The 26,486-nt window shown below is 34.2% G+C and overlaps 2 protein-coding genes and 1 long non-coding RNA gene across 3 annotated transcripts in view; 2 read left to right on the top strand and 1 right to left on the bottom strand.

Moving 5' to 3' along the window:
- The window catches only part of LOC127865190 (T-complex protein 1 subunit zeta-like), a 41,059-nt gene extending 35,220 nt beyond the window's left edge, over positions 1-5,839 (bottom strand). Inside the window, exon 1 of the mRNA XM_052405167.1 lies at positions 5,663-5,839. Within this exon, the coding sequence (XP_052261127.1) occupies positions 5,663-5,799 (137 nt within the window). The 5' untranslated portion in view covers positions 5,800-5,839. The remainder of the gene's footprint in view (positions 1-5,662) is intronic.
- LOC127865273 (uncharacterized) lies at positions 2,368-3,988 on the top strand. Its single transcript, XR_008042562.1, has 4 exons — positions 2,368-2,619; positions 2,815-2,911; positions 3,517-3,598; positions 3,888-3,988. It is a non-coding gene; the product is annotated as an uncharacterized LOC127865273 (long non-coding RNA).
- Positions 5,840-13,680: 7,841 nt separating the features above from the next.
- Positions 13,681-26,486, top strand: part of LOC127865155 (eIF-2-alpha kinase activator GCN1-like) — a 160,670-nt gene continuing 147,864 nt past the window's right edge. Inside the window, exons 1-2 of the mRNA XM_052405044.1 lie at positions 13,681-13,829; positions 25,481-25,583. Of these exons, the coding sequence (XP_052261004.1) occupies positions 13,806-13,829; positions 25,481-25,583 (127 nt within the window). The 5' untranslated portion in view covers positions 13,681-13,805. The remainder of the gene's footprint in view (positions 13,830-25,480; positions 25,584-26,486) is intronic.

Genomic DNA, 26,486 nt, shown 5'->3' with positions numbered 1-26,486 from the left:
CACTTGTCCTGCAGGACGAGTGCAATTTATAAATATTTTTGTCCCCTGGGGGTCATCTGTGAGTCATGATCAATCTACCCATGAAGTTTTATGATCCTAGGCGTATGCGTTCTTGAGTTATCATCCGGAAACCATTTTACTATTTCGGGTCACCGTGACCTTGACCTTTGACCTAGTGACCTCAAAATCAATAGGGGTCATCTGCAAGTCATGATCAATCTACCCATGAAGTTTCATGATCCTAAGTGTATGCGTTCTTGAGTAATCATTCAAAAACCATTTTACTATTTCAGGTCACCGTGACCTTGACCTTTGACCTAGTGACCTCAAAATCAATAGGGGTCATCTGCGAGTCATGATAAATGTACCTATGAAGTTTCATGATCCTAGGCCCAAGCGTTCTTGAGTTATCTTCCACAACCACCTGGTGGACGGACCGACAGACAGACCGACCGACCGACCAACAGACCGACATGAGCAAAGCAATATACCCCCTCTTCTTCGTGGGGGGGCATAATAAAAGTATTTTGCAAAAAACGTTTAACCTATCCGTTATTCACTAAAACCCGCTATACACCTATCGACTGTATCTTGATTTTGCCACTTGTAAATAATGAGGATTACATGAATTTACAAAGTAGTTACAGTCTTTCCGAAATACCGTCGGTCCTCGGATTTTTCCGATAATAATTTTGAAAATCCGGAAATGATTCTAATATTGCCGGACCTCGTGTCCATTAATAAAATTATGGCGAAATTTGGAATTCCATAAGCTATTTCCAGAAAAGTTTCAAGGCAAAAGTGGGAATTTACCGAGTTGTTTATGAATACTCCAATCATGTAAAACATGTTTTCATTGGTTGCATTTCTTGAATGACGTACGTGCATATACGGTATCCGAAGAATTTTGCTGTGTAGTCAATGAAAATTACACACTATGTCGTCACTATATGAGTAGATTCGCAAAGTGAGAGAATGGATACCATATACTTTTGGTTCCCGTTATATCCGATTAATTCGTAAGCAAGCAGGGCATTAACACAGGTCATTGTGATCTTTCCGCGATCTGTCAACACCTACACAGGAGTTCGAGGCGATCTGACAATATCTACACCGGAGTTCGAAGGAAAACAGAGTATCCAGATATATAACTGGTGATTTTGTTTTCATTTTAATATCTTAAAATGTTTCAATTAAAATTTGGTGAAGGAGCCAAACCAAACTCTCATGGTGATCAAACTCAGCACTGCATATGTTACAACTTATGACCCTTCAGCAGCTGTAGTCAAATGGCTGTTAAGATTCGATGGTTTTATGTAAAATTAAATATTTAATAAGGTTTTTACATAACAAACTCATATCTACATTCAGGACCAACAAAGTTTTCTACCATAATTAAAAAAAAATCATCCAAATTATTCACTCAAAAGCATTGGGATTGACTTTAAGACTAGTATAATATTATAAGGTATGCTAGCCCACAAAAGCATAGAAAAAAGATTAAGTATTGTATGCTCATGATGCAAGGAGATGGTCTTCGTCGACTTAATTATTAGTAGCAATAACCACGCACCTGCTATGCAAATTATTGCGCAATCGGTGTTCAGGCAAAAAGTTGACCGAAAAATGTGGGGTGTTTTTAACGCTTCACTACGAGCATAAAAGAAGTAATCCAAATGAAAAATTTGCATATGTGGGAGGAGATATGTCCAAATAAGCGGTATCTGACCTTGCCATGACTGGAAAAGAAAAAATCATTGCTCAAAAGTGAAAGTAAAAAATTTGAAGGCCAATATTTTGCAGAAAGAAGGCAGATTCACTTGAATTTAGCTTTTAATAAATTAATTATTGTGTTTTTTAATAAATCCTAACCATTTGAATCAGGTATATGCGCGTGAAATAATATATATTTATTTATTTCCTACACCACTATACCTGTTCAGTAGAGTTACTCCCCTTTCCGCGGAATTATTACATTGTTTACGGTGAATTCGGGAGCGATCTTTTGAGCAGTTTTACGGATATCGGTACGATAAACACAGTATTTGTTTGGCAGGAAGAGAAATTGTCTCATCTGGTATCGATGCAGGTATGAATTTACTTAAATCACCTAAATTATTGTGTTAAATATGTCAAAGAAAATCTGTTCCAGATTGTACCCGCGCCATGTCGTACCGGACTTGTCTTCATTTGTAACAAATGTAAAATGTAACTTCTGTGATTGATCATAATCATAAACTTAAAAGCTAAGTAACGTTATTAGTTTTAAGTTGATTATACATTTAGGGAGCATAATAATTCACACACCATCTCATTATTAGTTTTGTTTACGTATTAAAACTGCTATAATTAATTTCAGTTCTTAATTCATTTACATGATTAATATACACAAAATAAATGGATATTATTATATATAAAGGTTAGGTTCTAGAATTAACCTTTGCAAAATTGAGAAGACAATGCTAAGACTCGGTTATTATGTGTCGCAGGTTTTGTGCATACCGGTATTGAAATTTTATTTTATTTATTTTTTATTTTATAGAGAACATGACTGACAAAGATCTATTTGACAGTGATTATGATGGAAGTTCACAAATACATGAGCACAGTTACATTGTGGTAAGTAACATTTAAAGCAGTTGCATGTTGAAGACATTGAATTTGATTGTTAACAATTATATCCTGAATTTAAACTTAATTATTTAATAATACAGAATATACATATGCCCCTACTGTAAGAAATACTATTATTGTGGGAAATGTAATTTGTAAGTATGATGACAAAAATATGTTTATGTCTATTCATTTGCATAGATATCGGACTCTGAGGAGACACAACCACCTTCACCTTTTGGTTGACAGGAATATTACAGTAAAAGACCAGTTGTTCAACAGCCTTTTTTTACAAACAGTATGTGTGACTGCATCTTATTATTAATTTTAATATTACTATTAAAATTAAATTGGAAGTTACTTCATTTGGCAAAGGAATTCCAGTTATTTTATCATATGGTGCTACATTAAAAAGATTACTTAAATGGATGAAATTTTAACTGCCCATACAATTGGCTAATTTTGATCTCAGCATGATTTTTTTAGCAAACTTTGAAAAAAAAACATTGAATCAGTAAAAGCTTGTAGAAAACATTTTCGGTTAAATGTTCTTTTCTTTCAGTTTTTCAGTATCACTTAATTAATATTTGCATGCAGTGCACTATTATATTTCAGCATCTTTGGAGTTCCTTTCATGAAGAAAACAAGCTCTTAATTAATGTATCGACAATTATTTACTAAATTCAAGAAGTTGTTTAAAGATATTGAGCTGTTACATACATTCGCATATTATGAGTTCGAAACTTCTTACAGTAATTATTATAATATTTTTTTAATTATTTTATTATATGTTTATCTTTTTTTGAATAGGTGTGTGTTAAACTATTCTAACAAATAGTGTTTCTGTTTCATCTTACAAAAGTATGTAAGATTTAATATAGCAATGCATTGTCGATCTTTCAGAATTCCTGGTGCTGCCATTCCTAATCAACCGACATATCATAATTCTGGATAAGAATTCAGATTACTGGCTGCATATTCAACCGTAGGTGTTTTTCCTGTTCAATTTAACTGCCAGTTCATAAATAAAATTTTGTTTAAGAGAAATAATATTACTTTGAAAATTTTCTTAAATACCAGGTTGTATCACATTTGTATTGGGTGGGTGGGGCAGTTGTACATGTTTTGGATAATGTTTTTTTTTAATACTAACCAAATAAGTTTTTGTTTTTTCAACATTTATTCTTGTTTTGTTGTACATAATTTCAACCGTGAAATTGAATCACATGCAAATTTGCAATTTAAAAAAATCAACTTTTTATTGTCTATTTCAGGAATTTTTGGGTCCTGCGTTGGTGGGGGGTAACGTGTTTCAGACCAGAATCCTGCCGGACCATCCAATTGCAAGGACATCTAACATAGCTGAAATGTATCTGCAGGGTTTTTTTTTAGAAAAAGGGGAAGACGCTGGACGCTGGGTAAAAGGGGAAAATCGAGCGCGAAAGAGACATATTTGGGGAAAAAATAAAAACTGTTCATTTAAATGCCTATTACTGACCTACAGACTTCATTTTTTTTTTTTAGAAAAAGAGTCATGTCTCTGACCTTTTTGTTCTTAAACACATGAAGTCATGAACAAGTATGATATTAAAGTCAAAGTCCTAAATAAAGTTGCAGGGGTAGATCTAATAATGGGAAATGTTTTCAACTTGGGCCGGGGAAAGATGTCAATATTGTGATTTCAATTTCATGATGAATGGGTTGACGATCTAGATCTGCTACAGTATTGGAAGGGAAAGGTGCGGCAGCTGCCGATTGTCTACTTTCACTTTCACAATAATCCGACAGTATTAATAGATGTTGATTACATGTACCTCCGAATCCTGCTGGGTTTCAACGGTTTTTGATTATTCATTCTTAAAAAATACGTCAACGCAATTAATATTTTCCGAGTCCGAGCGTTTTATTTTGTTCGTGTATGAACGCCAATTGTGAGACTTTTTCTGTTTTAACGTTTATATCTTGGCTTTCACATAACCCGGATGAAAATTCGACTGGTTTCCGGTAATTAATTGACGAAACACCCTTCTCGCGCAAGACCGGAATCCAGTAAAATAGTCACATGATTAATACGATTAGTTGCCCGGTTTCCATGACGTAATTTCAGAGCTATATATAGAATCACTGGGATTCCCAGATTTGAGTGTTCGTCGGGAGAGAGAGAGAGAGAGATCGTTGTACATGGTACAAATTGGATAAGCGTCGACTTCCCAAAAGAAAAAAAAAATTCTTTGAGGGTAAAATATTATATTTTGGTGAAAAATTATATTTTTGGAGGGGAAATGGTATTTTTAGGGGAAAAATTCTGGTAGGGGAAGACGCCGAATATCGGCGTCACTTTCTTAGTAAAAAAAACCCCTGATCTGTAATGAATTATTAAAAGTTTGGATAAAAAATGTGTTCTTAAATCATTATTTTAAACAAATTATACACCCAGGTTGACTATTTTGAAAAAAATGAAAAATGACAATTTTTACACAAGGGATTTTCAATGTTTCCGCATTCACTAACATTACTTTAGACAATGTAAGATAGACAAACCATACATATTTGGAAATGGTTTACTAATATCTATCAGAAAATGTATAATTTTACTGGGTTTATGTCAATTTTCATAATCAGTGGTTATTGCTATTATTAGCGCCCAGCCAAGGCTATGCCTGATGGGTATCCAACGAAAGAAGATTAGTCAGAGGATGTGTCTTCAGTCGAGGATTCAGATATTCAGGATGAAGAGACAAATGCTTAAGAAATCTTGGCAACTCTGAATGATTAAATACATGATTTGTATATTAATCTGATAATATTAAAATGTTGTTTAAAATGTCATCTTTGTCTTTCGTCGTCACTTTTTACTTTTTGGGCCTGAAATATTCAGTCTGGGCCAGAAATGGCTGCATGATTATAGGACCTCATGGCCGGCAATAAATTATAATTTTGGGAAGGACTGAGTTACATCCGTAGTAACAAGAAACAACATGAAAAACACGTGTTCCAGAAGCTTCGTTGGCTTAGTAAGAATTTACATCAAATTTATCTACAACCTTACATTTTGAGTGTTCCCTTAGGTCCAAGATTCGTTCTGAGAACATCCTGCAACCCCTTTGCTGCTGAAATATTAACCGCTAACGCTTGAGAGGCCCTTGCAACCTCGGCTTTCGGATTCAGGAGCTTGATCGACGACATGTTTGTCTTGTCTCCGGTTACTCTAAAAGCCGTCTTGATCTTGATCTTGATGTGTTATGGTGAAACATTGAAAAACGTTTACTCACCGCGCGTGCGTCAAGTAGCTGTGAAACATACTTAGTTGTCGAGCCCCCCTCTAATTTGGTTTATAAACACAGAAACAGGATCGTTAGTAGCTGTTTGATATTTGCGAATCAAGCCCGGAGGAAGAGAGTTTCAGTCACATATTGTGTTTGGGATGAAACTGAACTTCAGTACGTTTGTCCTTGTCGAAATTCTGTTAAAATGTTCATTATGCATGTTTTTGGTAAAACGAATAGGTCGATGTAGTTGATCCAAAGGTAAATTTGCACGTGAATTAAGTCCTTTACATAGTTATATTAGTCTATTTTGTTTTCTTTCAAAGGTTGTAATTCGATATTTTTTTTAAATTTTAGTCATGGATCCTGGTTCATAGTCCCGATAATTAGAAGTGATGAATCTAGCTGAACGCTTTTGTACGCTTTTAAGTTTTTCTTGTAAATAAATTTGATGCGGATCCCAGGCCGCGCTGGCATATTCTAACACTGGGCGGATTAGGCCTTTGTATGCCTGAAGTTTTACGTCTTGAGGACACATGGATAAATTTCTTTTGAGAAGACCTATCGTTCTGTACGATTGGTTGCAGACTTCATTGATATGTTTGCTCCAATTCAGATCACATGTGATATTCACTCCAAGATATTTAATACAAGATAAGAAGTCTAGACGAGTATTTTTCAATGTGTAGTCAAAATTAATTTTCTTCTTTTTACGTGAGAGAGTCATCATGTTGCATTTACTGGGTTGGTCTCTCATACCCCAAGAAGTGGCCCAATTACCAAGTTTATTAATGTCCGATTGTAGATCTAAGCAGTCTTCAAAATTATTAATTTCCCTATAGCAAACACAATCGTCGGCAAAAAGTCTAATATTCAAAGTTATGTCCATAGAGATGTCATTAATATGCACCAAAAATAGGATAGGGCCTAACACAGTTCCCTGCGGTACTCCGGATTTAACAATTGATGATTTTGATCTGGCGCCATTAACTACAACGCATTGCTTACGGTTTACTAAAATGAGTCTATCCAGTGTAGAATGTTTACGGGAACTCCATACTTGTGTAATTTAGTTTTTAATAATTCATGAGGCACGGTATCGAACGCTTTTTCGAAGTCTAGTATAAAAATGTCCACTTGTTTGGATTTATCTATAGATGTTGCCCAGTCATTAATGACTGTTATAAGTTGGGTTTCACAACTGTGATTTTTACGAAAAGCATGTTGATTTTTGTTCAGAATAGAGTTGTTATCAAAATGTTGCATTAGGTTGGAACAGATGATGTGCTCTAGACGTTTGCAACATATGCAAGTCGACGACACAGGTCTATAATTACTAGGTTTTGATCTGTCATCTTTCTTGTATAACGGACAAATATTTGCTGATTTCCAATCTTCCGGAATAGTACCGATGTTTACTGATTGTTGAAAGAGATGCGCTAAGACGCTTGATATACTAGTTGCAAGTTCTTTTAATACTTTTGGATGTATACTATCAGGACCCATGGCCTTGGTTGTATTTAAGCCTTGAAGCAATTTTTCGATTCCTTTTTCAGTAATATTTATTAAGTCCATTTTTTCATATAAAGGTGTTTCATAAGGAACTGATGTATATTCGGTGTGCATAAAGACACTGGTGAATTGTTCATTTAAAACTTTAGCTTTATCTAAATCTGATTCTACAGTAGAGCCACATTTTGTTGTTAACGGGGGTATACCCTGTTTGTCGGATTTTTGACAGTTTATGTATTTCCAAAAAGGCTTAGAGTCTTTTTTTAATTTCACCAATTAAATTATTCACATAATTGTCATGAGCATCTTGAACTTCAGTTTTGACTTGTTTTCTTAACAATTCCCACATATTATTCAGTCTGGTATTTCCAGTTTTTTTAAAACGCGCGAGTTTTATTCCTTCGTTTTACTAATGTTTTGATTTCTCGGGTAATCCAAGGTAAAGATTGTACACTTTTAGATATTTTACTTGGAACATGAGTGTCTATACATTTTAATTAGAACTTCTTGATTAATTGCCAATTTTCTTCCACTGTTCTGGAGTTTTGATAACCGTTGAAATATTTGTCCTTAGCAAAGTCCGAAGTTTCCTTTCTCATTGCTTCATAATATTGGAAATAAGAACGTTTTGGTTGTTTCTTGTACGGGATGTCACACTTCAACGTACCAGCGATAACATCATGATCACTAAACTTGTCTGGCGAGTAGATATTTTCAAATTGACCGGGTAGTGTTGTAATTAACAAATCCAGGGTGTTTTTGTCCCTCGTGGGAAAATTTACGAGTTGTTCAGCACTATGTTCGTCTATGATATCAATAATGGAATTGGCCTTCACAGTCCGATAAGCATGATGACGTAAATTTATTTAGTTCATTTTGCCAGTTTATTTTTCTGAAGTTGAAATCACCCAATACATGTATACATGGTGTGACATTTTCTTTCACATAAGATTTAATTTTACATAACTGATCTTTAAATAAGACAATAAGCCGTACCAGTGGACCAGAAAGAAGTTATCGTAAAAACGTAGCATAACAAAACTAACCCAGTTTTTAGGTATGGGGAAGTGGTCTTAACGATCTTGAGATGTTAAGATGTTACCAAAAATCTACCCCCAAAACACACCATTTGTTACCTTATACAAAAGTATTGTTGTTTTAATGAAGAATATTGATTAATTTTTACCAAATTATAATGGTTGTCAGCATTTTCGGACCGGTGTATTGAAGCACATTCGGCCCCAATTTCAGGCCCATTTGACCCAAGTTTTGTTTCTGCCCCATTTTTAATTTAAATAGATTGTTGTAAATATGTTAGTCGTATATTTTGGTCGATACTCTTTATAACTATGAGATATTGTTTATGTATGATATTGGTGACATACCGTAATTACTAAAAGTTTTCGGACACCCCTCTTTTTGATTTCCGGTCTTTTCTCCCCCTGGACGTTACTCCTGGTCTTTTCTCCTCCCAAACCCTAGTCTTTTCTCCTCTCAACAATTTTTTTTATTATCTGTATATTTAGGTAGGAGAAAATGAAGTATGTGATTGAAGAATTGTTAATATAGGAGCATTTTAGTATTTATATAATTTGGCCAAAATAATTATTTTTCGTGACTCTTAATTTTCGGGCATGCGTGTTTTGCCTATCATTTATGACTCTAAATTTTCGGAGAAAAATAATTAGTTCGGCCAAAAAGGGGGTGTCCGAAAACGTAGTGTCCGAAAACTAAGAGTAATAACGGTAATCCTCTAATCGATTTTGTGCAGTTTCGAACGGCATGCATGGTATGTAACACATAATTAACTTATTTGAACAATGCATACTAGTTTCAAGAAATCAAGAAATAAAGAAGTGTACATGTATAAGAAATTTCACGGAAATTTCTGAATAAAGCAAGATTTATGTAAGCATATTAATCATAACGAAAATGTATACAATATACAATAAATAATGATACATTTTATTGGCATGGTCAACAGTTTTCAAAAACCACCATCTTGAAGAAAAATGAACGTTAATTAAAACACATTAAGTTTAGCTCGATTGCATCGAAAGCCCAGTTTTAATAGAAACACTTTCGAGTCTGTTTTTTTAAAGACAGGGTCTTGATGTCTTTGAAAAGATCTTGACAACGCTTATTGAATGTTGATCGAACTCATGACATCCCATTTGCAAAACGGGCTTCATATCCATTTCACAATTGCGACCCAAAAAATTGTAAGTATTTGGTTAAATTTTAATAATTATTTGCAAGGCGATTAACTTTTATCTGAACAATAATTTCATGGACTTATACAAAGTTTGTATAGGTCCCTGATAATTTTAATAAAATATGAAATGGTAAAATATTCTGAACACAACTTCTAAGGCAACGCAAACTTTGTTATTTCACGGCCATTTATCAGGGATAAATATATTGGAATTTAGGCTCATTTGCTGATATTTGTATGTAAACTTTGATATTGCTTATTCGTAATTGTCATAAAAAGGCATACAATTCCTATTTTTGAATAAACCATGTCATTTTCCAAGCACATGAACAGATGATCATATTAATGACGCTCATTGTTATTGTTAAATAGTACTCGAATTAACAACACAGTATTTTGCGATTTACTGTTTTGGATTAATAAGAAACATTTCATTATCAAAGGCATAATAGTTCTGTACACAGGACAAACATAAGGCGTTATTACAATGTAATAATATATTTATAAATTGAATCGCGACTTCATTAAGCAGGATTGATAATGATACAAACGGAACACTGGTTTAGTAAATTTATTATCATTTTGAAATTCACGCGCGTAGCGTATGTTAATTGAAGTGTTATTTAAAGTAAGTTTAAGTTAAAGATGAAAATGGCAACATTTGCACACTCTTTATAAGGAACTTTTATAAATATTTCAATACAAAGCTTAGTGTCACAATGTTATTTTCTAGATTACGTTTAATTTTATAATATAAATGTGTTATCTGTCTTTCTATTGAACATATTTATATAATGAATCTAATCTTTGAATAAACAACTAGCTGACCTCGGAAAAATAATCGAATTATCGGTAATAATTTAGACGACTTTTTAACTTTAGAAAAATAAACTGGCAAAATAAACTTAACAAATTTACTACATCATGCTTATCGGGCTGTAAATGCCAATCTCTTATTGATATCCTAGACGAACATAGCGCTGAACAACTCGTGAATTTTCCCACGAGGGATGAAAACATTCTGGATTTGTAAATTACAACACTACACGGTCAATTTGAAAATATCTACTCGCCAGACAAGTTTAGTAAGCATGATGTTATCGCTGGTATGTTGAAGTGTGACATCCCGTACAAAAAACTACCAAAACGTTCTTATTTCCAATATTCAAAAGGAGATTATGATGCAATGAGAAAGGAAACTTCGGACTTTGCTAAGGACAATTATTTCAACGGTTATCAAAACTCCAGAACAGTGGAAGAAAATTGGCAATTAATCAAGTAATTCTTATTAAAATGTGTAGACACTCATATTCATAAAATATCAAAAAGTGTACAATCTTAACCTTGATTTACCCGCGAAATCAAAACATTAGTAAAACGTAGAAATAAAACTCATGCAAATTAAAAAAAAGGAAATACCAGGCTGAAGAAAAAGTGGCAACTGTTAAGAAAACAAGTTAAATCTGAAGTTCAAGATGTTCATGACAATTGTGTGAATAATTTAATCGGAGAAATTAAAAAAGACTCTAAACCTTTTTGGAAATACATAAACTGTCAAAAATCCGACAAACAGGGTATACTCTCGTTAACAACAAAATGTGGCTCTATTGTGAAATCAGATTTAGATAAAGCTAAAGTTTTAAATGAACAATTCACCAGTGTCTTTATGCACACAGAATATACATCAGTTGCTTATGAAACACCATACGTAAAAATGGACTTCATAAATATTACTGAAAAAGGAGTCGAAAAAGTGCTTCAAGGCTTAAATACAACCAAGGCCATGGGTCCTGATTGTATACATTCAAAAATATAAAAAAAACTTGCAACTATAGTATATCAAGCGTCTTAGCGCATCTCTTTCAGCAATCAGTAAACATTGGTACTATTCCGGAAGATTGGAAATCAGTGTTTGTGTTTGAGATTTATTTACAGGTCGTCCAGCGTCTTCGCGACTACAAATGTATCGACCTGCACCAGATTGGAAATCAGCAAATATTTGTCCTTTATATAATAAAGATGACAGATCAAAACCTAGTAACTATAGACCTGTGTCGTTGACATGCATTTGTTGTAAACTTCTAAAGCACATCATCTGTTCCAACTTAATGCAACATTTTGATAACAAATCTATTCTTAACAAAAATCAACATGCTTTTCGTAAAAATCACAGTTGTGAAACTCAACTTGTAACCGTCATTGATGACTGGGCAACATCTATAGATAATTCCAAGCAAGTGGACATTTTTATACTGGACTTTGAAAAAAAGTTCGATACCGTGCCTCATGAAATATTAAAATCTAAATTACACAAATATGGAGTTCCTGTAAACTTTCTACAGTGGATTGATTCGTTTTTAGTTAACCGTAAGCAATGCGTTGTGGTTAATGGCTCCAGGTCCGAATCATCAATTGTTAAAACTGGAGTACCGCAGGGAACTGTGCTAGGCCCGATCCTATTTAAGTGCATATTAACGACATCTCTATGGACATAACTTCAAATATTATACTTTTTGCCTACGATTGTGTTTGCTATAGGGAAATCAATCATTTTGAAGACTGTTTGGATTTACAATCGGACATAAACAAACTTGGTAATTGGGCCACTTCGTGGGGAATGAGATAGTATTTTGACTACACATTGAAAAATACTCGTCTAGAATTCCTATCGTGTATTAAATATCTTGGAGTGAATATCACAAGTGATCTGAACTGGAGTAAACATATTAATGAAGTGTGTAAAAAAATCTTACAGAACGTTAAGTCTGCTTAAAATAAAATTTTCTATGTGTCATCAATATGTAAAACTTCAGGCATATAAAGGTTTAATCCGCCCAGTGCTAGAATACGCCAGCGCGGCCTGGGACCCGCATCAAATTTATTTACAAGAAAAACTTGAAAGTGTACAAAAACGTGCAGCTAGATTCATTTCTTCTAATTATCGGGACTATGAACCGGGATCTATGACTAACATTCTAAAGGACTTGGAACTTCAACCTTTGATAGAAAAAAGAAAACAAAATAGATTAATATTACTATGCAAAGGACTAAATTCACGCGCAAATTTACCAATGGATCAACTTCGTCGACCTATTAGTTATACCAAAAATATGCATAATGAACATTTTAACAGAATTTCGACAAGAACAAACGTACTGAAGTTCAGTTTAATTCCAAACACAATATGTGACTGGAACTCTCTTCCACCGGACTTGATTCGCAAATACCAAAACAGCTACCAGCGATCCTGTTTCTGTGTTTATAAATCAAATTAGATGGGGGCACGAAAACTGAGTAATTTTTACAGCTACTTGACGCACGCGCGTTGAGTAAATATTTTTCACTGTTTCACCGTAAAACAGCATACTTTGCCTTAATTAGAACTACTCTAGAATATAGCTCCATTGCCTGGGATCCACTCCTTCAAAAAGACATTGATAAAATTGAAAAGATCCAAAAACAATCGGCGAGGTTCATAACTGGCGACTACTACACCAAAACACCAGGCTGCGTGACAGACATGCTGAAGAGTATGAAGATCCCACCTCTCCAGGAAAGAAGGAAGGCAAACAGACTGATCTTCTTCTTCAAGGTGGTTGAGGGGCTGGAGCCAGCAATGCCTAGCCAAGATTTCCTAACCCCAGTCCGGCAATCCAAGCGTAGAATTACCCCTAAACATTTCAAAGACTTCAAAGCAAACAATATCGTTGAACAATATTCAGTTAAAAACTCTTAGTATTTCACACCAATCCAGTGCAAAACTCAACTATATAGAAACTCATTTTTCCCTAAGACATTAATTGAATGGAACAATCTTGATGAAAGTGTTGTTCGCGCAGACACAGTTGACACGTTCAGGTCAACTGTCCTACAGTGGGACAAACCACCCTCTCCCCCGTTGCGCCTACGCCGAAAGGCCCTGCAACGTACCTATCCAGATCCAGATCCAGAACACATCAAGATCAAGATCAGACGAACATAAAGATACGCAAGGGTACGGTATCTATATTATGATGCACATTTTGATTTTGATTTTATTTGAAAACATGCTTGTTGATCCGATATAAAAAAAAGTAAAAGTTACATCTACTATTTCTATGCTTATCAGGTGATTTAAACAATTTTTAACTCTGGAATATTAAAGCAATTATTTTTGACAGTACGATACAGTGTGCATCAATTTCAATTGCACAACAAGCATGGCGGACCATGTGTCCACATCGGTATGTTTTGCTGTCAGTTGTCGGCTTTTAGTTATATTGAAATGTACATGTTGCCATTTGTTCAGTCTATGGAATTGACATTGTAAATATTCTAACAACCATATTCTAGGCACTGCGATATTTATATTTTTTGTTAAGTAAGGGAATGTTCAACGGAAAGACTCGTTTGGTGGGTTACAATGCACTATACAGAATAGTAATACTATGGTGATGTACGGTTACTTGTGACTAGTCCAACTTGTTGACGCTCTCAAATATTAAGCTACTTTTTATATGGGTAATATTTGGAGCGTACAACTGGGGAAAGACCAAAACAATGGTGGAAAGTTTTCCATTGTCTATATTGTTGCCAAGTACTTTGTGCGCAACATTCAAGCCCCGATATCAAACAGTTAATATCAACAGATTGCAATAATATTTTCATACCTGTGTAGATAATTCATTTCTCAATAATCTTCCGCAAAAATTATGCAATGACACTTTGAATTTTGCATGCCTGAGCAAATGAAATTCAACCACTATTTAAAATTTCAATATCTTTCAATTCGCTTGCTGTGTAGATATTTATCGATAATGCAGCCTCGATATAAAGCATGTGGTTTAAATGTGAAGAATAAATGGCGGAAAACACAGTTTGTGTTCGTCTGTTGTGGAGCAGAGCTTAATATAGTAAAGCGATGTTATTAAACTTTTCTGGATTAATTGAGATTTTTAACCAGGTATTTAACCAGGTTTTCCGAAGGAAAAAACTGGTTATTAGATTGGCGAATGCGGGCGGGCTGGCTGGCTGGCTGGCTGGCGGAACAAGCTTGTCCGGGCCATAACTATGTCGTTCATTGTCAGATTTTAAAATCATTTGGCACATTTGTTCACCATCATTGGACGGTGTGTCGTCGAAATAATTACGTCGATATCTCCAAGGTCAAGTTCACACTTTGAGTTCAAAGGTAAAAAATGGCCATAAATGAGCTTGTCCTGGCCATAACTATGTCATTCATTGTGAGATTTTAAAATCATTTGGCACATTTGTTCACCATCATGGGACGGTGTGTCGCACGAAAGAATCACGTCAATATCTCCAATGTCAAGGTCGCCACGACTAAAATAGATTTTTTTTAAAAACAAACTTACAAAGGGGTTTAATTTTGTTTGTTCATTTCAAAAGTTCAGTTTGAGTTTTCTCCCTTTATCAGATTTTTTTTTCACAATGAAAACCTGGTTTTGTGACAATTTTGTCCCTTGTTTTTTCTATTCTTAAGTGACAATTAAAAATTTGCAAGTTTTGATATAAATAACATCTTTTATTTTTATACGGTCAGGCCTTTTTCTGCCTATCTCACGGGTCCGATAGTCGGACCCATTCCCAATGACAAATATGGATGTTTTTTCCCTATTTAAAAAATAATTCCGAATTTCCGACAGAAATAATCGTAGCCGAAAAATGCGTTTCCCGGTAGGTACCGTTTTTTTAAATAATCGGGCGCTGTGTTTTAGCGTGCCAATGGGAATTCCGGGTAGAACGTCATCGTATCAAGTGTTCCATAAAGCAATTTTGCGATCTTGCCACTTCAGAAAAAATGGCTGCCGCTTATGTCTATGCATTTCTTAAGACACATTTCTGGTCATTTTCGGTCATAATTAGCTTTTAAATATTGAAGTGTTGGATTATTCAGAATTAACAGGTATGTATACAACAAGTGATAACCATGTCTACGCAGTAATTATTGTAAATTAGTTGAGAATTGATATTGATGGTCTGACGTAAATAAATGTGGTCTGGTTTCACTTTCAACGTTACTTGGGTTCAAAAAAATAAATTTTGGTATAAAAAATACGGAAATCAGACCCAGTTTAAAAAAATGTCGCATAATTCGAAGCAGGGGTTCCACTGGCCCAAAAAAAGTTGTCGCCACTTTTTCGCGGCTTGAATACTGTCGGTTATTCCACCTTAATAATAAGAACAATCATTTTAAGAAACCTTGCTAAATTAATGTCATTGACTATATTATCACTTTAAAAAGTATGTTATTTCATAAAAAAACAATAAGTACCTTCATGAGTCATACCTTCATAAGTCTTAATAAGCTTTATTTGTATATAAATAACATTTTTTTCAACTTGATAAACAACACAGATAACCAAAATAATATAATTATGTTCACATCTATGATTAAACAGTATGCTGCATAAATGTTTCGAAATTAATTATTTAAACATAAAATCACACCAATGTTCATAATTTGGAAGGGAATCAGAAAATAAAGCATCTCACTTCAAATTGCTTAACAGTTATATTTGGTCATTTGGACATGATATACATCAGCTTCTGTTGTAAACAAGTTTTCTGTTAGTGGTGGATGATTTCCAGGTTCAATTAAATGACTGTCGTTCACGCCTTTTTCCTGACAGAAAGGCCCAGATAATTGCCACAATCCATTCTAGTTGCCTGAAATAACATAAAACATATTTTTACAAACTATCAACATCAAACCAACACATAAATGTCCCTATCTTTAAATGTCCGAATTTAACATATCCGAAATATAGTACATCGAGTGAATGTTTTATATTTAATTCAGAAATTGTTGTTATCTTAATCAATTTATATCCTTCCCAGAACATTATAATAATGAATCTATTAAACAGAAATGCTCACAAATACCTGTTGAAACAAGTTTTTATTTGTTGATGTGGAGAAAATAAATGCTTTTGCCAGCCCCATGGTTTTGATTTTAACAAAGAAATAGCGGCCCAAATAATCATTATAATTAATGATCGTCGTGACAGTTTGTCCCCGTGTTACTTAACTTATTGCTCAATATCATAAAGGAGCCGTTAATCGGATAATAACCCCCATAAAACTTGACTAAGTAGTAAAAACACCGTTTGTAACACTTACATGCTTTGGTGATTTCTAATGCACTCTGCACTGTAGGTCGCTTACATCGTCGTAAATCAATATTTACAACTGACAGACGCTGGCCGCTAATGCTCGGTCGCGTGCTTTCGACTCGCAGTACATTTTCGGATAGGATTTTACCGATTTTTTGAAATTCGCCACTTTTAAAAAATTGGAGCCACCTTTAAAAATTTAGCGCCATTTGGAAACCCTTGTTGCTTTAATTAAATTAAAAAAAAATATTTTTGTTTGCATTTTCGGTCTATACACACTTTATTATACTATCCCAACACCGGTCCAGCCCTCTGTGCACCCCATCAACAAGTTCATCTAAAATACTACCGCAGATGTCCATGGAACAAAACATGGAGTTAATAATGTCATTAACCATGCCCTTTGCAATTGTTTTAGATTTATTTACCACGACAAAGGAATCTATTTGTTTATTTTTTATTTTTTTGCGGAACTTTTCGTCTGCCTCGAGACGCCAAACAAAAAATGTTTGACTCGCATGTGTTATCATCTAAACAATTGGTAAATACGTTACCAGATAAAACAAGCGCTTGTCGATAAAGACTCGAGTCAAAACGGCCAAAACAAAACGGGATTTTTCATTACGCATAGAAGGCGGCTCAAATTGGGTATCAGCGATTTGTTTTGCGTACCGGTACGCACAGATTTTGAAAAAATTGCGTATCCACCTATTTTTGATTGCGTATTTACGCAAATACGCAGCTTATCTGTAGCTCTGCACAAACGTAATGTTTAACATTCCCAGTAGTCCAAGCCAGAATGCCAGTTTGTGTTCCCTAGAAGGGGTTTCTGAGCAAGCAAGTGATGAACATTTGCCACTGCCAGATTCAGCTTTGTAGCTTCTTAACATTTCAATACTGTACATTTATGATGTTCAGCTTTACTGTTGTGTTTTAAAAAAATGGTTGCCTTCAGACCTTTGGCAACTTGAATTTTGAATAAAAACATGTTGAATGCAGGTCCTTCGACTGTGAATATTCATAAAAAATCCTTAATGGCATATCAAGCTATGTATTTTATTTGAACTTCAGGCAGAACAAAGTCTGTGTTTTTTTATCATACACATACTTACGTTAGCAATTATCATACACATACTTACGTTAGCAATAAACAATGACTGTTGCATGTTAAAAACAGTTTAATACTTTCTTAGCATTTTTGGGCAATACCTATGCAGGCCTTGAAGAATCCACTCGACCGCTGGCATATGCGAGTGAAGTTGATGGTCGGGCGAGTAAAGTTTGTTAAATACTCGACCGACCGGGCGAGTGCTGTTTTTCAAGTTGAGAAATATAAATTCAGTTCCAGAACTCCTGCCACATCAATACAAATTGCGAACAATTTTTCGAACGAACAAAAAATAGGTTTAGTACGCAAAGAAACTGCACTTTCCTTTTGACACTAAAAAATGACGTAACAGGCACAGTCAAAATAATTATCGAAATCGGCTGCGCTCTTTTTTGTAGGTGTCAGTGCTGTCAGCTAATCGATTAAAAGTGAAAAACACAGTTAAATATATTGGTCATTCCGTGAAGAATAAAATTTCATTTTAATGTAAATATCAATAAAAAAAATAAAACAACTGGTAAATTATAATACTTCTTATATTTACTTAAAAATAAAAAGAAAAAAATAATTATTAATAAACAGAATAATTCTTGATCAGAAGCCTTAGCAAAATTTTACCATATTGTAACCATTTGTCAATCAAGCGTGTCTTTCAGTAAAAGTTCACCTGAAATATTAAAACTCAGCATGGAAAAGGGTTCTATTTTAAAATATCTGCAAGGTGGTGGAGACTGGGAACAGAAAGAAAGATCATCAAAACTATAAATATAGATATATATATATTTTTTTTAATGCAGGGCGAGTAGATTAAAGTGACGGGAGAGTGGATTGTCAGGTCCACTCGCCCTGCAGGGCGAGTGGCTCTGGAAAAATTCTTCAAGGCCTGCTTTGTATGAAAACATTTGATTTAATAATAAAAAAATCAGAAAAAATGATTTCCCAAATAATGCTTTTGTCGATAAAAATTCTTCCGAATTTGGAAGATTTCGCGACTTGAAAAATCCCAATTTTGCTAAGTACTTTTTCCCAAAATAGACAGAAAAAGGCCTAAGTCGGTACATATTAAAATAATAGTGATACAGATCGTACAGTATACCGTCCTATGTCACGTAGAATGTAAGTACATATAACAACACAGACAGAGGTGTGAAAAAGACATGCATAAAAGTTGCTGAAACTAAGAAGAGTGAATAGAAACTGCACCATATCTGTTTTGAACATATGCTTATTAAATCGACAAAGATGAGCATACTAGTGAATAGGTTATGGCACATAAAATACCAAAGATGTTCAACTTTCTGAAGAAAGCACCAAAATTTGTATGAAGCTTATTTAATATACCCTTAATATAATAAGACGTGAGGACACGCTCTATCTGTCCTGGAACCTACTTTTAAACCAATTTAAAAAAGGGAGGTAAAAACGGCTTTTCTGAGATAGAGATTTTCCTGAAATTGTTATATGTCACAATTATTGTGTGAAAATGATTTAAATGTTAAAATAATGCAATATTATGAATGAGAGGTGCATGATCTGTTGAAATTGTATGGGTATTTATTGATGCATTACATGATAATCCTCCAAATTCGTACTTGAAAGGGTAGATTATAAGTACATTACCTTTAGTACATATACACACTTGTATAACAGAAGAAGTAAATATATTTAATACCCGTTTCAAATAGTATTTACCTTCATTTCAAATCTATAGGTAAATCATTATATAAAACCTTATCTTGTCAGGCTAATAGGTATCAAAGAGATAATATTAGTTATCTAAAGCACATTTTAATAAAGAGCATCGTGCTTGTATTTGAATGATGGATTAAAATATAAAGAACATAACAAAACATGTACATAGTTTATTATTGAATTAAACAACATATCAATTAATGTTAATGTTAATGTAATGGAAAGTATATATATATATATATATAGTATTCCATATAAATTTTATAGAATTCTTGTCAATATATAATAATAGAATGATAAGCTGCTATATACATGTATATTAAGTATTGTCATTATTGTAACCCAAACTTTTCTAGCAAGGAAATTTCATGGAAAAAACATTAATTTTTAAGCCAAATACCAACTTCACCTTTGTAAATCACATAACAAATGTTCACATACTATACATAACTATGTTACTAATCAGTAAGTTAAAGAAAACATTTTTGTAACAATTAACTTTTCAGCAATTATCCACATGAGTATCCAGCATGATATGTGGTAGTGGAGTGTTGAACTGGACTTAAAATATATAATTAAAGGAATTAATTAGATCTAGTCTCCTGTGGTTTATATATATTCAATACCAAAAAACTATGAGTTTGTATTGTCATTTAAGAAAGACATTGGTGATGCCTTACTTTGTGCAAGTAGTATAAATCACGACAATGAAGCTGTCACCTTATTACCAGCTGCAAGTATTGTACGAAAAGACCTGTTTAGCAAAAAGTATGAATTCAAATGCTCATTGATTGATGCCCAGTATCAAGATCCGCCCAAATCTTTAAATATGCTAGTTGAAATGATACTCTCTGGGACAGATATTTGTCACAAGACTGGACCAGAATATAACCTTAAAGATATTGCTTCTTCAATGACACAGCTCCTGGTTTTTAATGCTGTAAAACGTGTGAAGAAAGATTCAAAACATGTTCGCACGCTGCATCCTTTAGATAGTGAGACAATGTTGCCCGTGTATATGGGCCTTACAGTACACAATAAGACCAGACGTAAAGATCTTGTAGACGTATTTTACGAAAAAGGGCTTTCCGCTGGTAGAGCTGACAGCATACATAATGGTGCTAGTACTTCACGTGGTCAGTGGGCCTTACAAGTGATGGTAGCTGCTCTTTATATATTGAAGTGTAAAGCTTATAAAGAGTATGCCGAAAGAGTCACAGATAGTGCTGAAAAGTTAGATTATCAGAAGTGGTCAGATATGATGGATAATATCCACCCTCAATTTGCGTACTGGAATAAAACAATGGAGCTTGAAATACTGTTTTAACAGTTTATGAAATCTCAAAGGGAGGCTAATTACGAGATGTATGTAGAATGCCTGGGTAAGATGGTGCCATGGATGTTTGCAATAGACCATGTTTATTATGCTCGTTGGCTGACTGTCCATTCACAAGATTTAATTTTACTTAAAGAAAGAAGTATCAATGTCCACGAAGCTTTCACAAAATGACACTTTGTAACAATAACAAATAAAACTAAACACAGATTTTTAGCACTTGCTCACGACCAAATTCATGAGCAGCAGAATGCTTAAGTAAAGGGTGACGGTGGATTCGTTGGTCTAACCCAAATATCCAGATGCACTTCGAAGATGGATGGTGTCTGCACCAGAAGCATCACGCATTCTTATCGAAGCGAGTGATAATACAGACAATTCAGATGATAATAAACACCATGAGGAGAAGCAAACTAAACAAAAAAAGTTTCAGACTCAGGTACGCCAGCTAGTCGAAACAATATATGATATGGGAAATCCCTTTGAAGAAGACAGCAGAATCAATTGGAAAAGCTCAGTACAAATCTGTGATTGTTGAACGTCTAAGCAACAATATAAAAGGTTTTTACGAGACAATAAAGAAAAATTCACTTCCCCTTTTTCAAAATGGGTCCAGAAAGAAAGAAGCAAAGGCATCAAAAGTTAAGAGTATGAAAAGTGACATTAAATTATTTTCTAGAATGTTTATTTCATCAGGTGAATGACGGTGATTTAGACACCTTTTTTGAACACAAAAACCATGCATGGCCCCCATCTGTAGCAGAAAATAACAAGATGAGACTAGGTAGTAAAGCAGACCTACTGAAGTGTCTAGAAAGAGAAGAGGAATCGCCAGAGATGAGTCCTCCTGTAGAGATTAGCATACAAGATGGTGCTGCCATTGTTCAGTCACTGGATCCCAACAGGTCAGCCAAGAGAGTTCTAACGTTCAGTGATTATGCATTGAATTACCTTATTTATCTAAGCAGCTAATGTCAGTCGACAGGGTCGATGTAGTATGGGATACGTACAACCCCAACAGCCTCAAATTACATACTAGACACAGTCGAGGGACAGGCGATAAAATCAGAATAAACGGATCGATTCGAATTCCTGCTAACTGGAAATCATTCTTAAGGGTTGATGAAAACAAAACAACACTTTACGAGTTTCTGGCAACACAAATTATTCTTTTGAAAACACCACCATGTAAGGTGGTTCTGACCACTTTTAGAGAGAATGTTTTAGTTGCTAACACCAGCACTGAGCCAGTGGAACCAGATATCAGCAATATACAGCCTTGCAACCATGAGGAAGCTGATTCTCGTATTATTTTGCATGCTGTGGATGCGTATAAACAAGGCTACAAGCGAGTAATGCTTCATGCAACTGACACAAATGTCTTAGTGCTAACGATTTGCACCATCAGTCAGTTTGAAAATTGTGAACTGTGGCTAGCATTTGGACACAACAAACATTTCAGGTACATACGAGCTCATTTGATAGCCACTCGTCTTGGCAAAGATGTTTCGTTTGGCCTTTTATTTCTTTTATTTCTTCATGCGTTGTCAGGATGCGATACTGTCTCTGCATTTGCAGGCAAAAAGACAGCATTCACGCTTTTCATTACGCTCCCTCATCTTTTTCCAGTTTTTAAACGGTTGTCAAGTCCCTTGATTTCAGTGACAGATGAGGATTTCAAAGTTGTGGAACGATACATTATCTTATTGTAAAGCAAAACCTCATCCCTTGCATCTGTAAATTAAGCTAGGAAGCATCTCTTTTCTCACGGAAATAGACAGATTGAAAACATTCCACCTACCAGATGCGCACTTGTCCAGCATGTAAATAGGGCTGTGTATCAAGCAGGTCACGTTTGGGGTCAAGCCATGATTGCGAATCCTGAGTTGCCTAATCCTAGTGACTGGGGATGGATCAAGAACAATGACACTTGGGTCCCATTTTGGAGTTCACTTCCGGAAGCTGCTTAGAGTTGTAGAGAGCTTATCAAATGCAACTGTAAAAGCACCTGCTCTGGTAGATGTAAATGAAATGCATCGAGGCAAATTCACTCTAAACACAGTTGTGCCATTGTAAAGGCCTTTGTGTAAGAGAATAAGATACTTGCATAATACAAGTATATACCAAAAAGTATAAGATACATTTAAGTATACACTCTACTATAAATAGGTTTAAATGATATGAATACATGACATCACTAGGAATTACTGCTGTATAGAACTAATGGAATTATCTATAATACATTTCATGACACGTTTAGATAATACTGGTATACATGAAAAACCAAGAATTGGGCCTCATTCTGAGTTTTAATCTACTGGTCATTTTAGTTGTGTATAATTATGCATTAGCCATACATGTACAGACTATTGAATTATCATTGTTTAGGAGACAATTACTTCTAACAAATATTACAAGAACCAAACCGAATTAAGATAACATATTCAACACTGAAGTTGTTAAGACTTGATCAAGTTCATTTGTTAGTAAGTTTGCTTGTAATTGAAAAATATTATATTTTATATCATGCATTTGATATGAACTGAATTTTATGAATAGTCATGAAAAATATATATATATGGTACTGTTTTGCTTAATCATGTTCTCATTTTACTCATGCTCAGAATTGAAGCTGATACTCAGTATTGAAGTTGATATACACTAAACAATAATTAGTAAGTTCCCAGGTAGGGCCTCATATATGGCTTTAACCTTAATAATTAAATATGGAATACTTGTTATTAGATATTAATAATGCAAAAAAAAATAATATTTTAAGATTTTTTATTGGTCCAGTGATTCAACATTATTTGTATTATTTGCATTACCGGAGATGTATTACTTAAGTGTTCCCCATTAGGGGCCTCATTACTTTTGGGACAGGAATTGTTTAGTTTTGGATTTTAAAAGTTGTAGGACATTTATTAAGATCAATTTAGTTAAATATTATATGTAAGATCAATAAGTGGACATTTTTAAGCATTAAATGTTTTGAAACCATTATTTTTAGATTTTTCCCCTTTTGGGGCCTCTTTTTTTGTAATTTTACTGTGTTCTTAGTTTAAAAATGTTTGACATATTAAATATTGATACATTTTTAGATAAAGAAACAATAGTAAATGAAAAAAGTATGTATTGTTTTTGTTTCTTATCTTGTTGCTCAAAAATAAAAAATGAAAAATGGGCCCCCTTATGGAGCCTCATTTTAGTGCATATAGAGTTTTCCAATCGCGTGTCCTCACATCTTATTGAATTTAGCATACCTTAAAATGGTTTCATACAAACTTTCATGCTTTCTTCACAAAGTTGAACATCTTTTTCCTATAACCTATAGACTATACTAGATCTACTTAGGTAAAAGTCGGTGTTAAAAGCTCATGTTAAATAAAATTACGCTTACAAGTTACACCGTAATGCCTTCTTCTGATTGGTTCATATTTAAATCTATTTGATAACATGGGGAGAGTTCAGTGATTGTATTGCGATTTAAGCAGAAGTTTAACTGAAGAATTTATGCCTTTCTAACTTCAATTCGACGATATTTGAGGTAAAAATGGACTTTTGAACTAAAACATAATGAGTTGGTAATGTTATTTTGCAATTTTACTCAAATTGATGAAAATTAAAACTTTCTGGTTTCCACCACGTAATTGGTCCTTTGCCGATAAGACTTTTCAAAGAATTTAGCCCATATAAGGCCTAAAGAAAAATTGGTCTGTTTCCGGTCACCCAACCGTGTTTCCCGAATCGGCGCCGACCCTCACCATTTTATTGGGGTCGCCAAAAAAAACTAATAAATACAAAAAAAATATTATTTTTTTTTGTTCATTTTCGCTCATATATGATGTAATATCAAGCAAACAAAGCATATATATACATGTATTTCTTATTAAAAGCTTTAGTAACCTTCTGTTTTAGTACCCCCCTCCCCACCCCCCAAAAAAATTTAATCCCTACCTACCGGCCCTGTTTTTTTTTCCAAGGAGACCAGAAACGGACCTATTTTTTATTTTGGCCTAAAAAGTATCTCTTAATTCTTATAAATAAGACTAACTTGTGACATGCTTTAAAAAATAAATAACAGTACAAGTTTAATTGCTACCATTTAAAAAGATGTCAGCATTTTTGTCATACTCTTACCCCTTACTCTCATAGTAAAAGGGATACAAAAAATCCATTTTTATTTGTCTCCAGTAGTCATAGAAGAATTTGGTCATGCTTTGTTCAGGTTGAAATTCTAATTTTGATGACTGAGAGTAATGTAAACACTAAATGATAATTTTGCCTGACTTTGTCTGCCAGCCTATAATCAGTAATATTCTGACAACCGGGTACCACACTGAATTTCCCTATTTATATTTATATGACAGCTGACAGCTATATGACTGAATGATTACGTTTTAACAACAATAAAACATATTATAAAATTCTAGGGTTTTAATACATGTACATATATGACACAGTAGGCATAGCAGTAAACACTAAAAAAACATCCATGAACAAATATTTCCTAAAGCTTCTTTGTTGATTTGATTATCTGTGTACATAAAAGTATAGTTTCTGAATCAGCTAATAGCTATGACCTTCATGTAAGCATATATTAATATAAGCTTTTTTTTATAGACTGCAGAACTTTTGAAGAGATTTTCAAAGACAGTATTATCTAGCAGTACAAAGGAAAGAACTGAAGTTCTTGATGGAGTAACCAAATGTATAACAGAGACAGGCAAGTACCACCCTTGCACCATAGTCACATGCTTCCCTGCGAAGAAGTGAGGGGATAAATGCGTTGAATTTGTTTGTCGGTCTTTACACCTTTAGTTTCTGCGTACTCTTTAGAGAATGCTTTGATCCACAATCATGCAAATGGGTATGATTTTTATGCAGGAGGAAAGGAAGATGCCTTTTGATTTTCATGTCAAAGGTCAAGCTCACTGCATCTTGTCTCGCAAAACCATTATACTGTTAAACAATTATTAGTAGTCAGGCATTAATTTTCGTCTATTTCATCAGAGGACTGATTGATGAATTAAGATCCTAACAAAAAATTGTGTCCAATATTTAAACAAAATAACGACTGAATTTTCATAGGTATGAGACATTAAAATCCAATGTAATGCATGCATTAATACTTTGTCTGTTTCATAATCAATATAAATCCGGTTTTGACACAAAGGGTTGAACATTATACAGTGTATTGAACTGACACATGGCATTGCTGTAAAACGTGAAGGCAGTAAAGCTGTATGGAAGTTACAGGGGCTTGTACCATCAAAATATGTTTGCAAAATATTTACAGAATTCTTGTGATCATATAAAGTGTTTTTCTGGTTAGTCTTTCAATCAAGATATCGTCATTCAAGGTCAGAGGGACAACTGGTGCAAATCCTATCATATTGTTGGATTAGTTTTTGTGTTGCTTAGTAGGGCTGTCACGATACGCCGTGAGCGTACCGCGGTATATCGTGGTACGGCAACACTGTATCGCGGTACGTACCGCGATATTTTACAGAATATGTATCTGTAAAGAAAACAGTTTACAAACTTTATTAAACTCAATAATTAGAAAACACTGGTATCATAGTATGACTAGAAACTGTAAAAGAAACTGTAATAAACTTGATAGAAG

The sequence above is a fragment of the Dreissena polymorpha genome, chromosome 1, assembly GCF_020536995.1.
Source record: "Dreissena polymorpha isolate Duluth1 chromosome 1, UMN_Dpol_1.0, whole genome shotgun sequence".
NCBI lineage: Eukaryota > Metazoa > Mollusca > Bivalvia > Myida > Dreissenidae > Dreissena > Dreissena polymorpha.
Note: the sequence above shows the minus strand (reverse complement) of the source record. Positions and strands in the feature narration are given on the sequence as shown.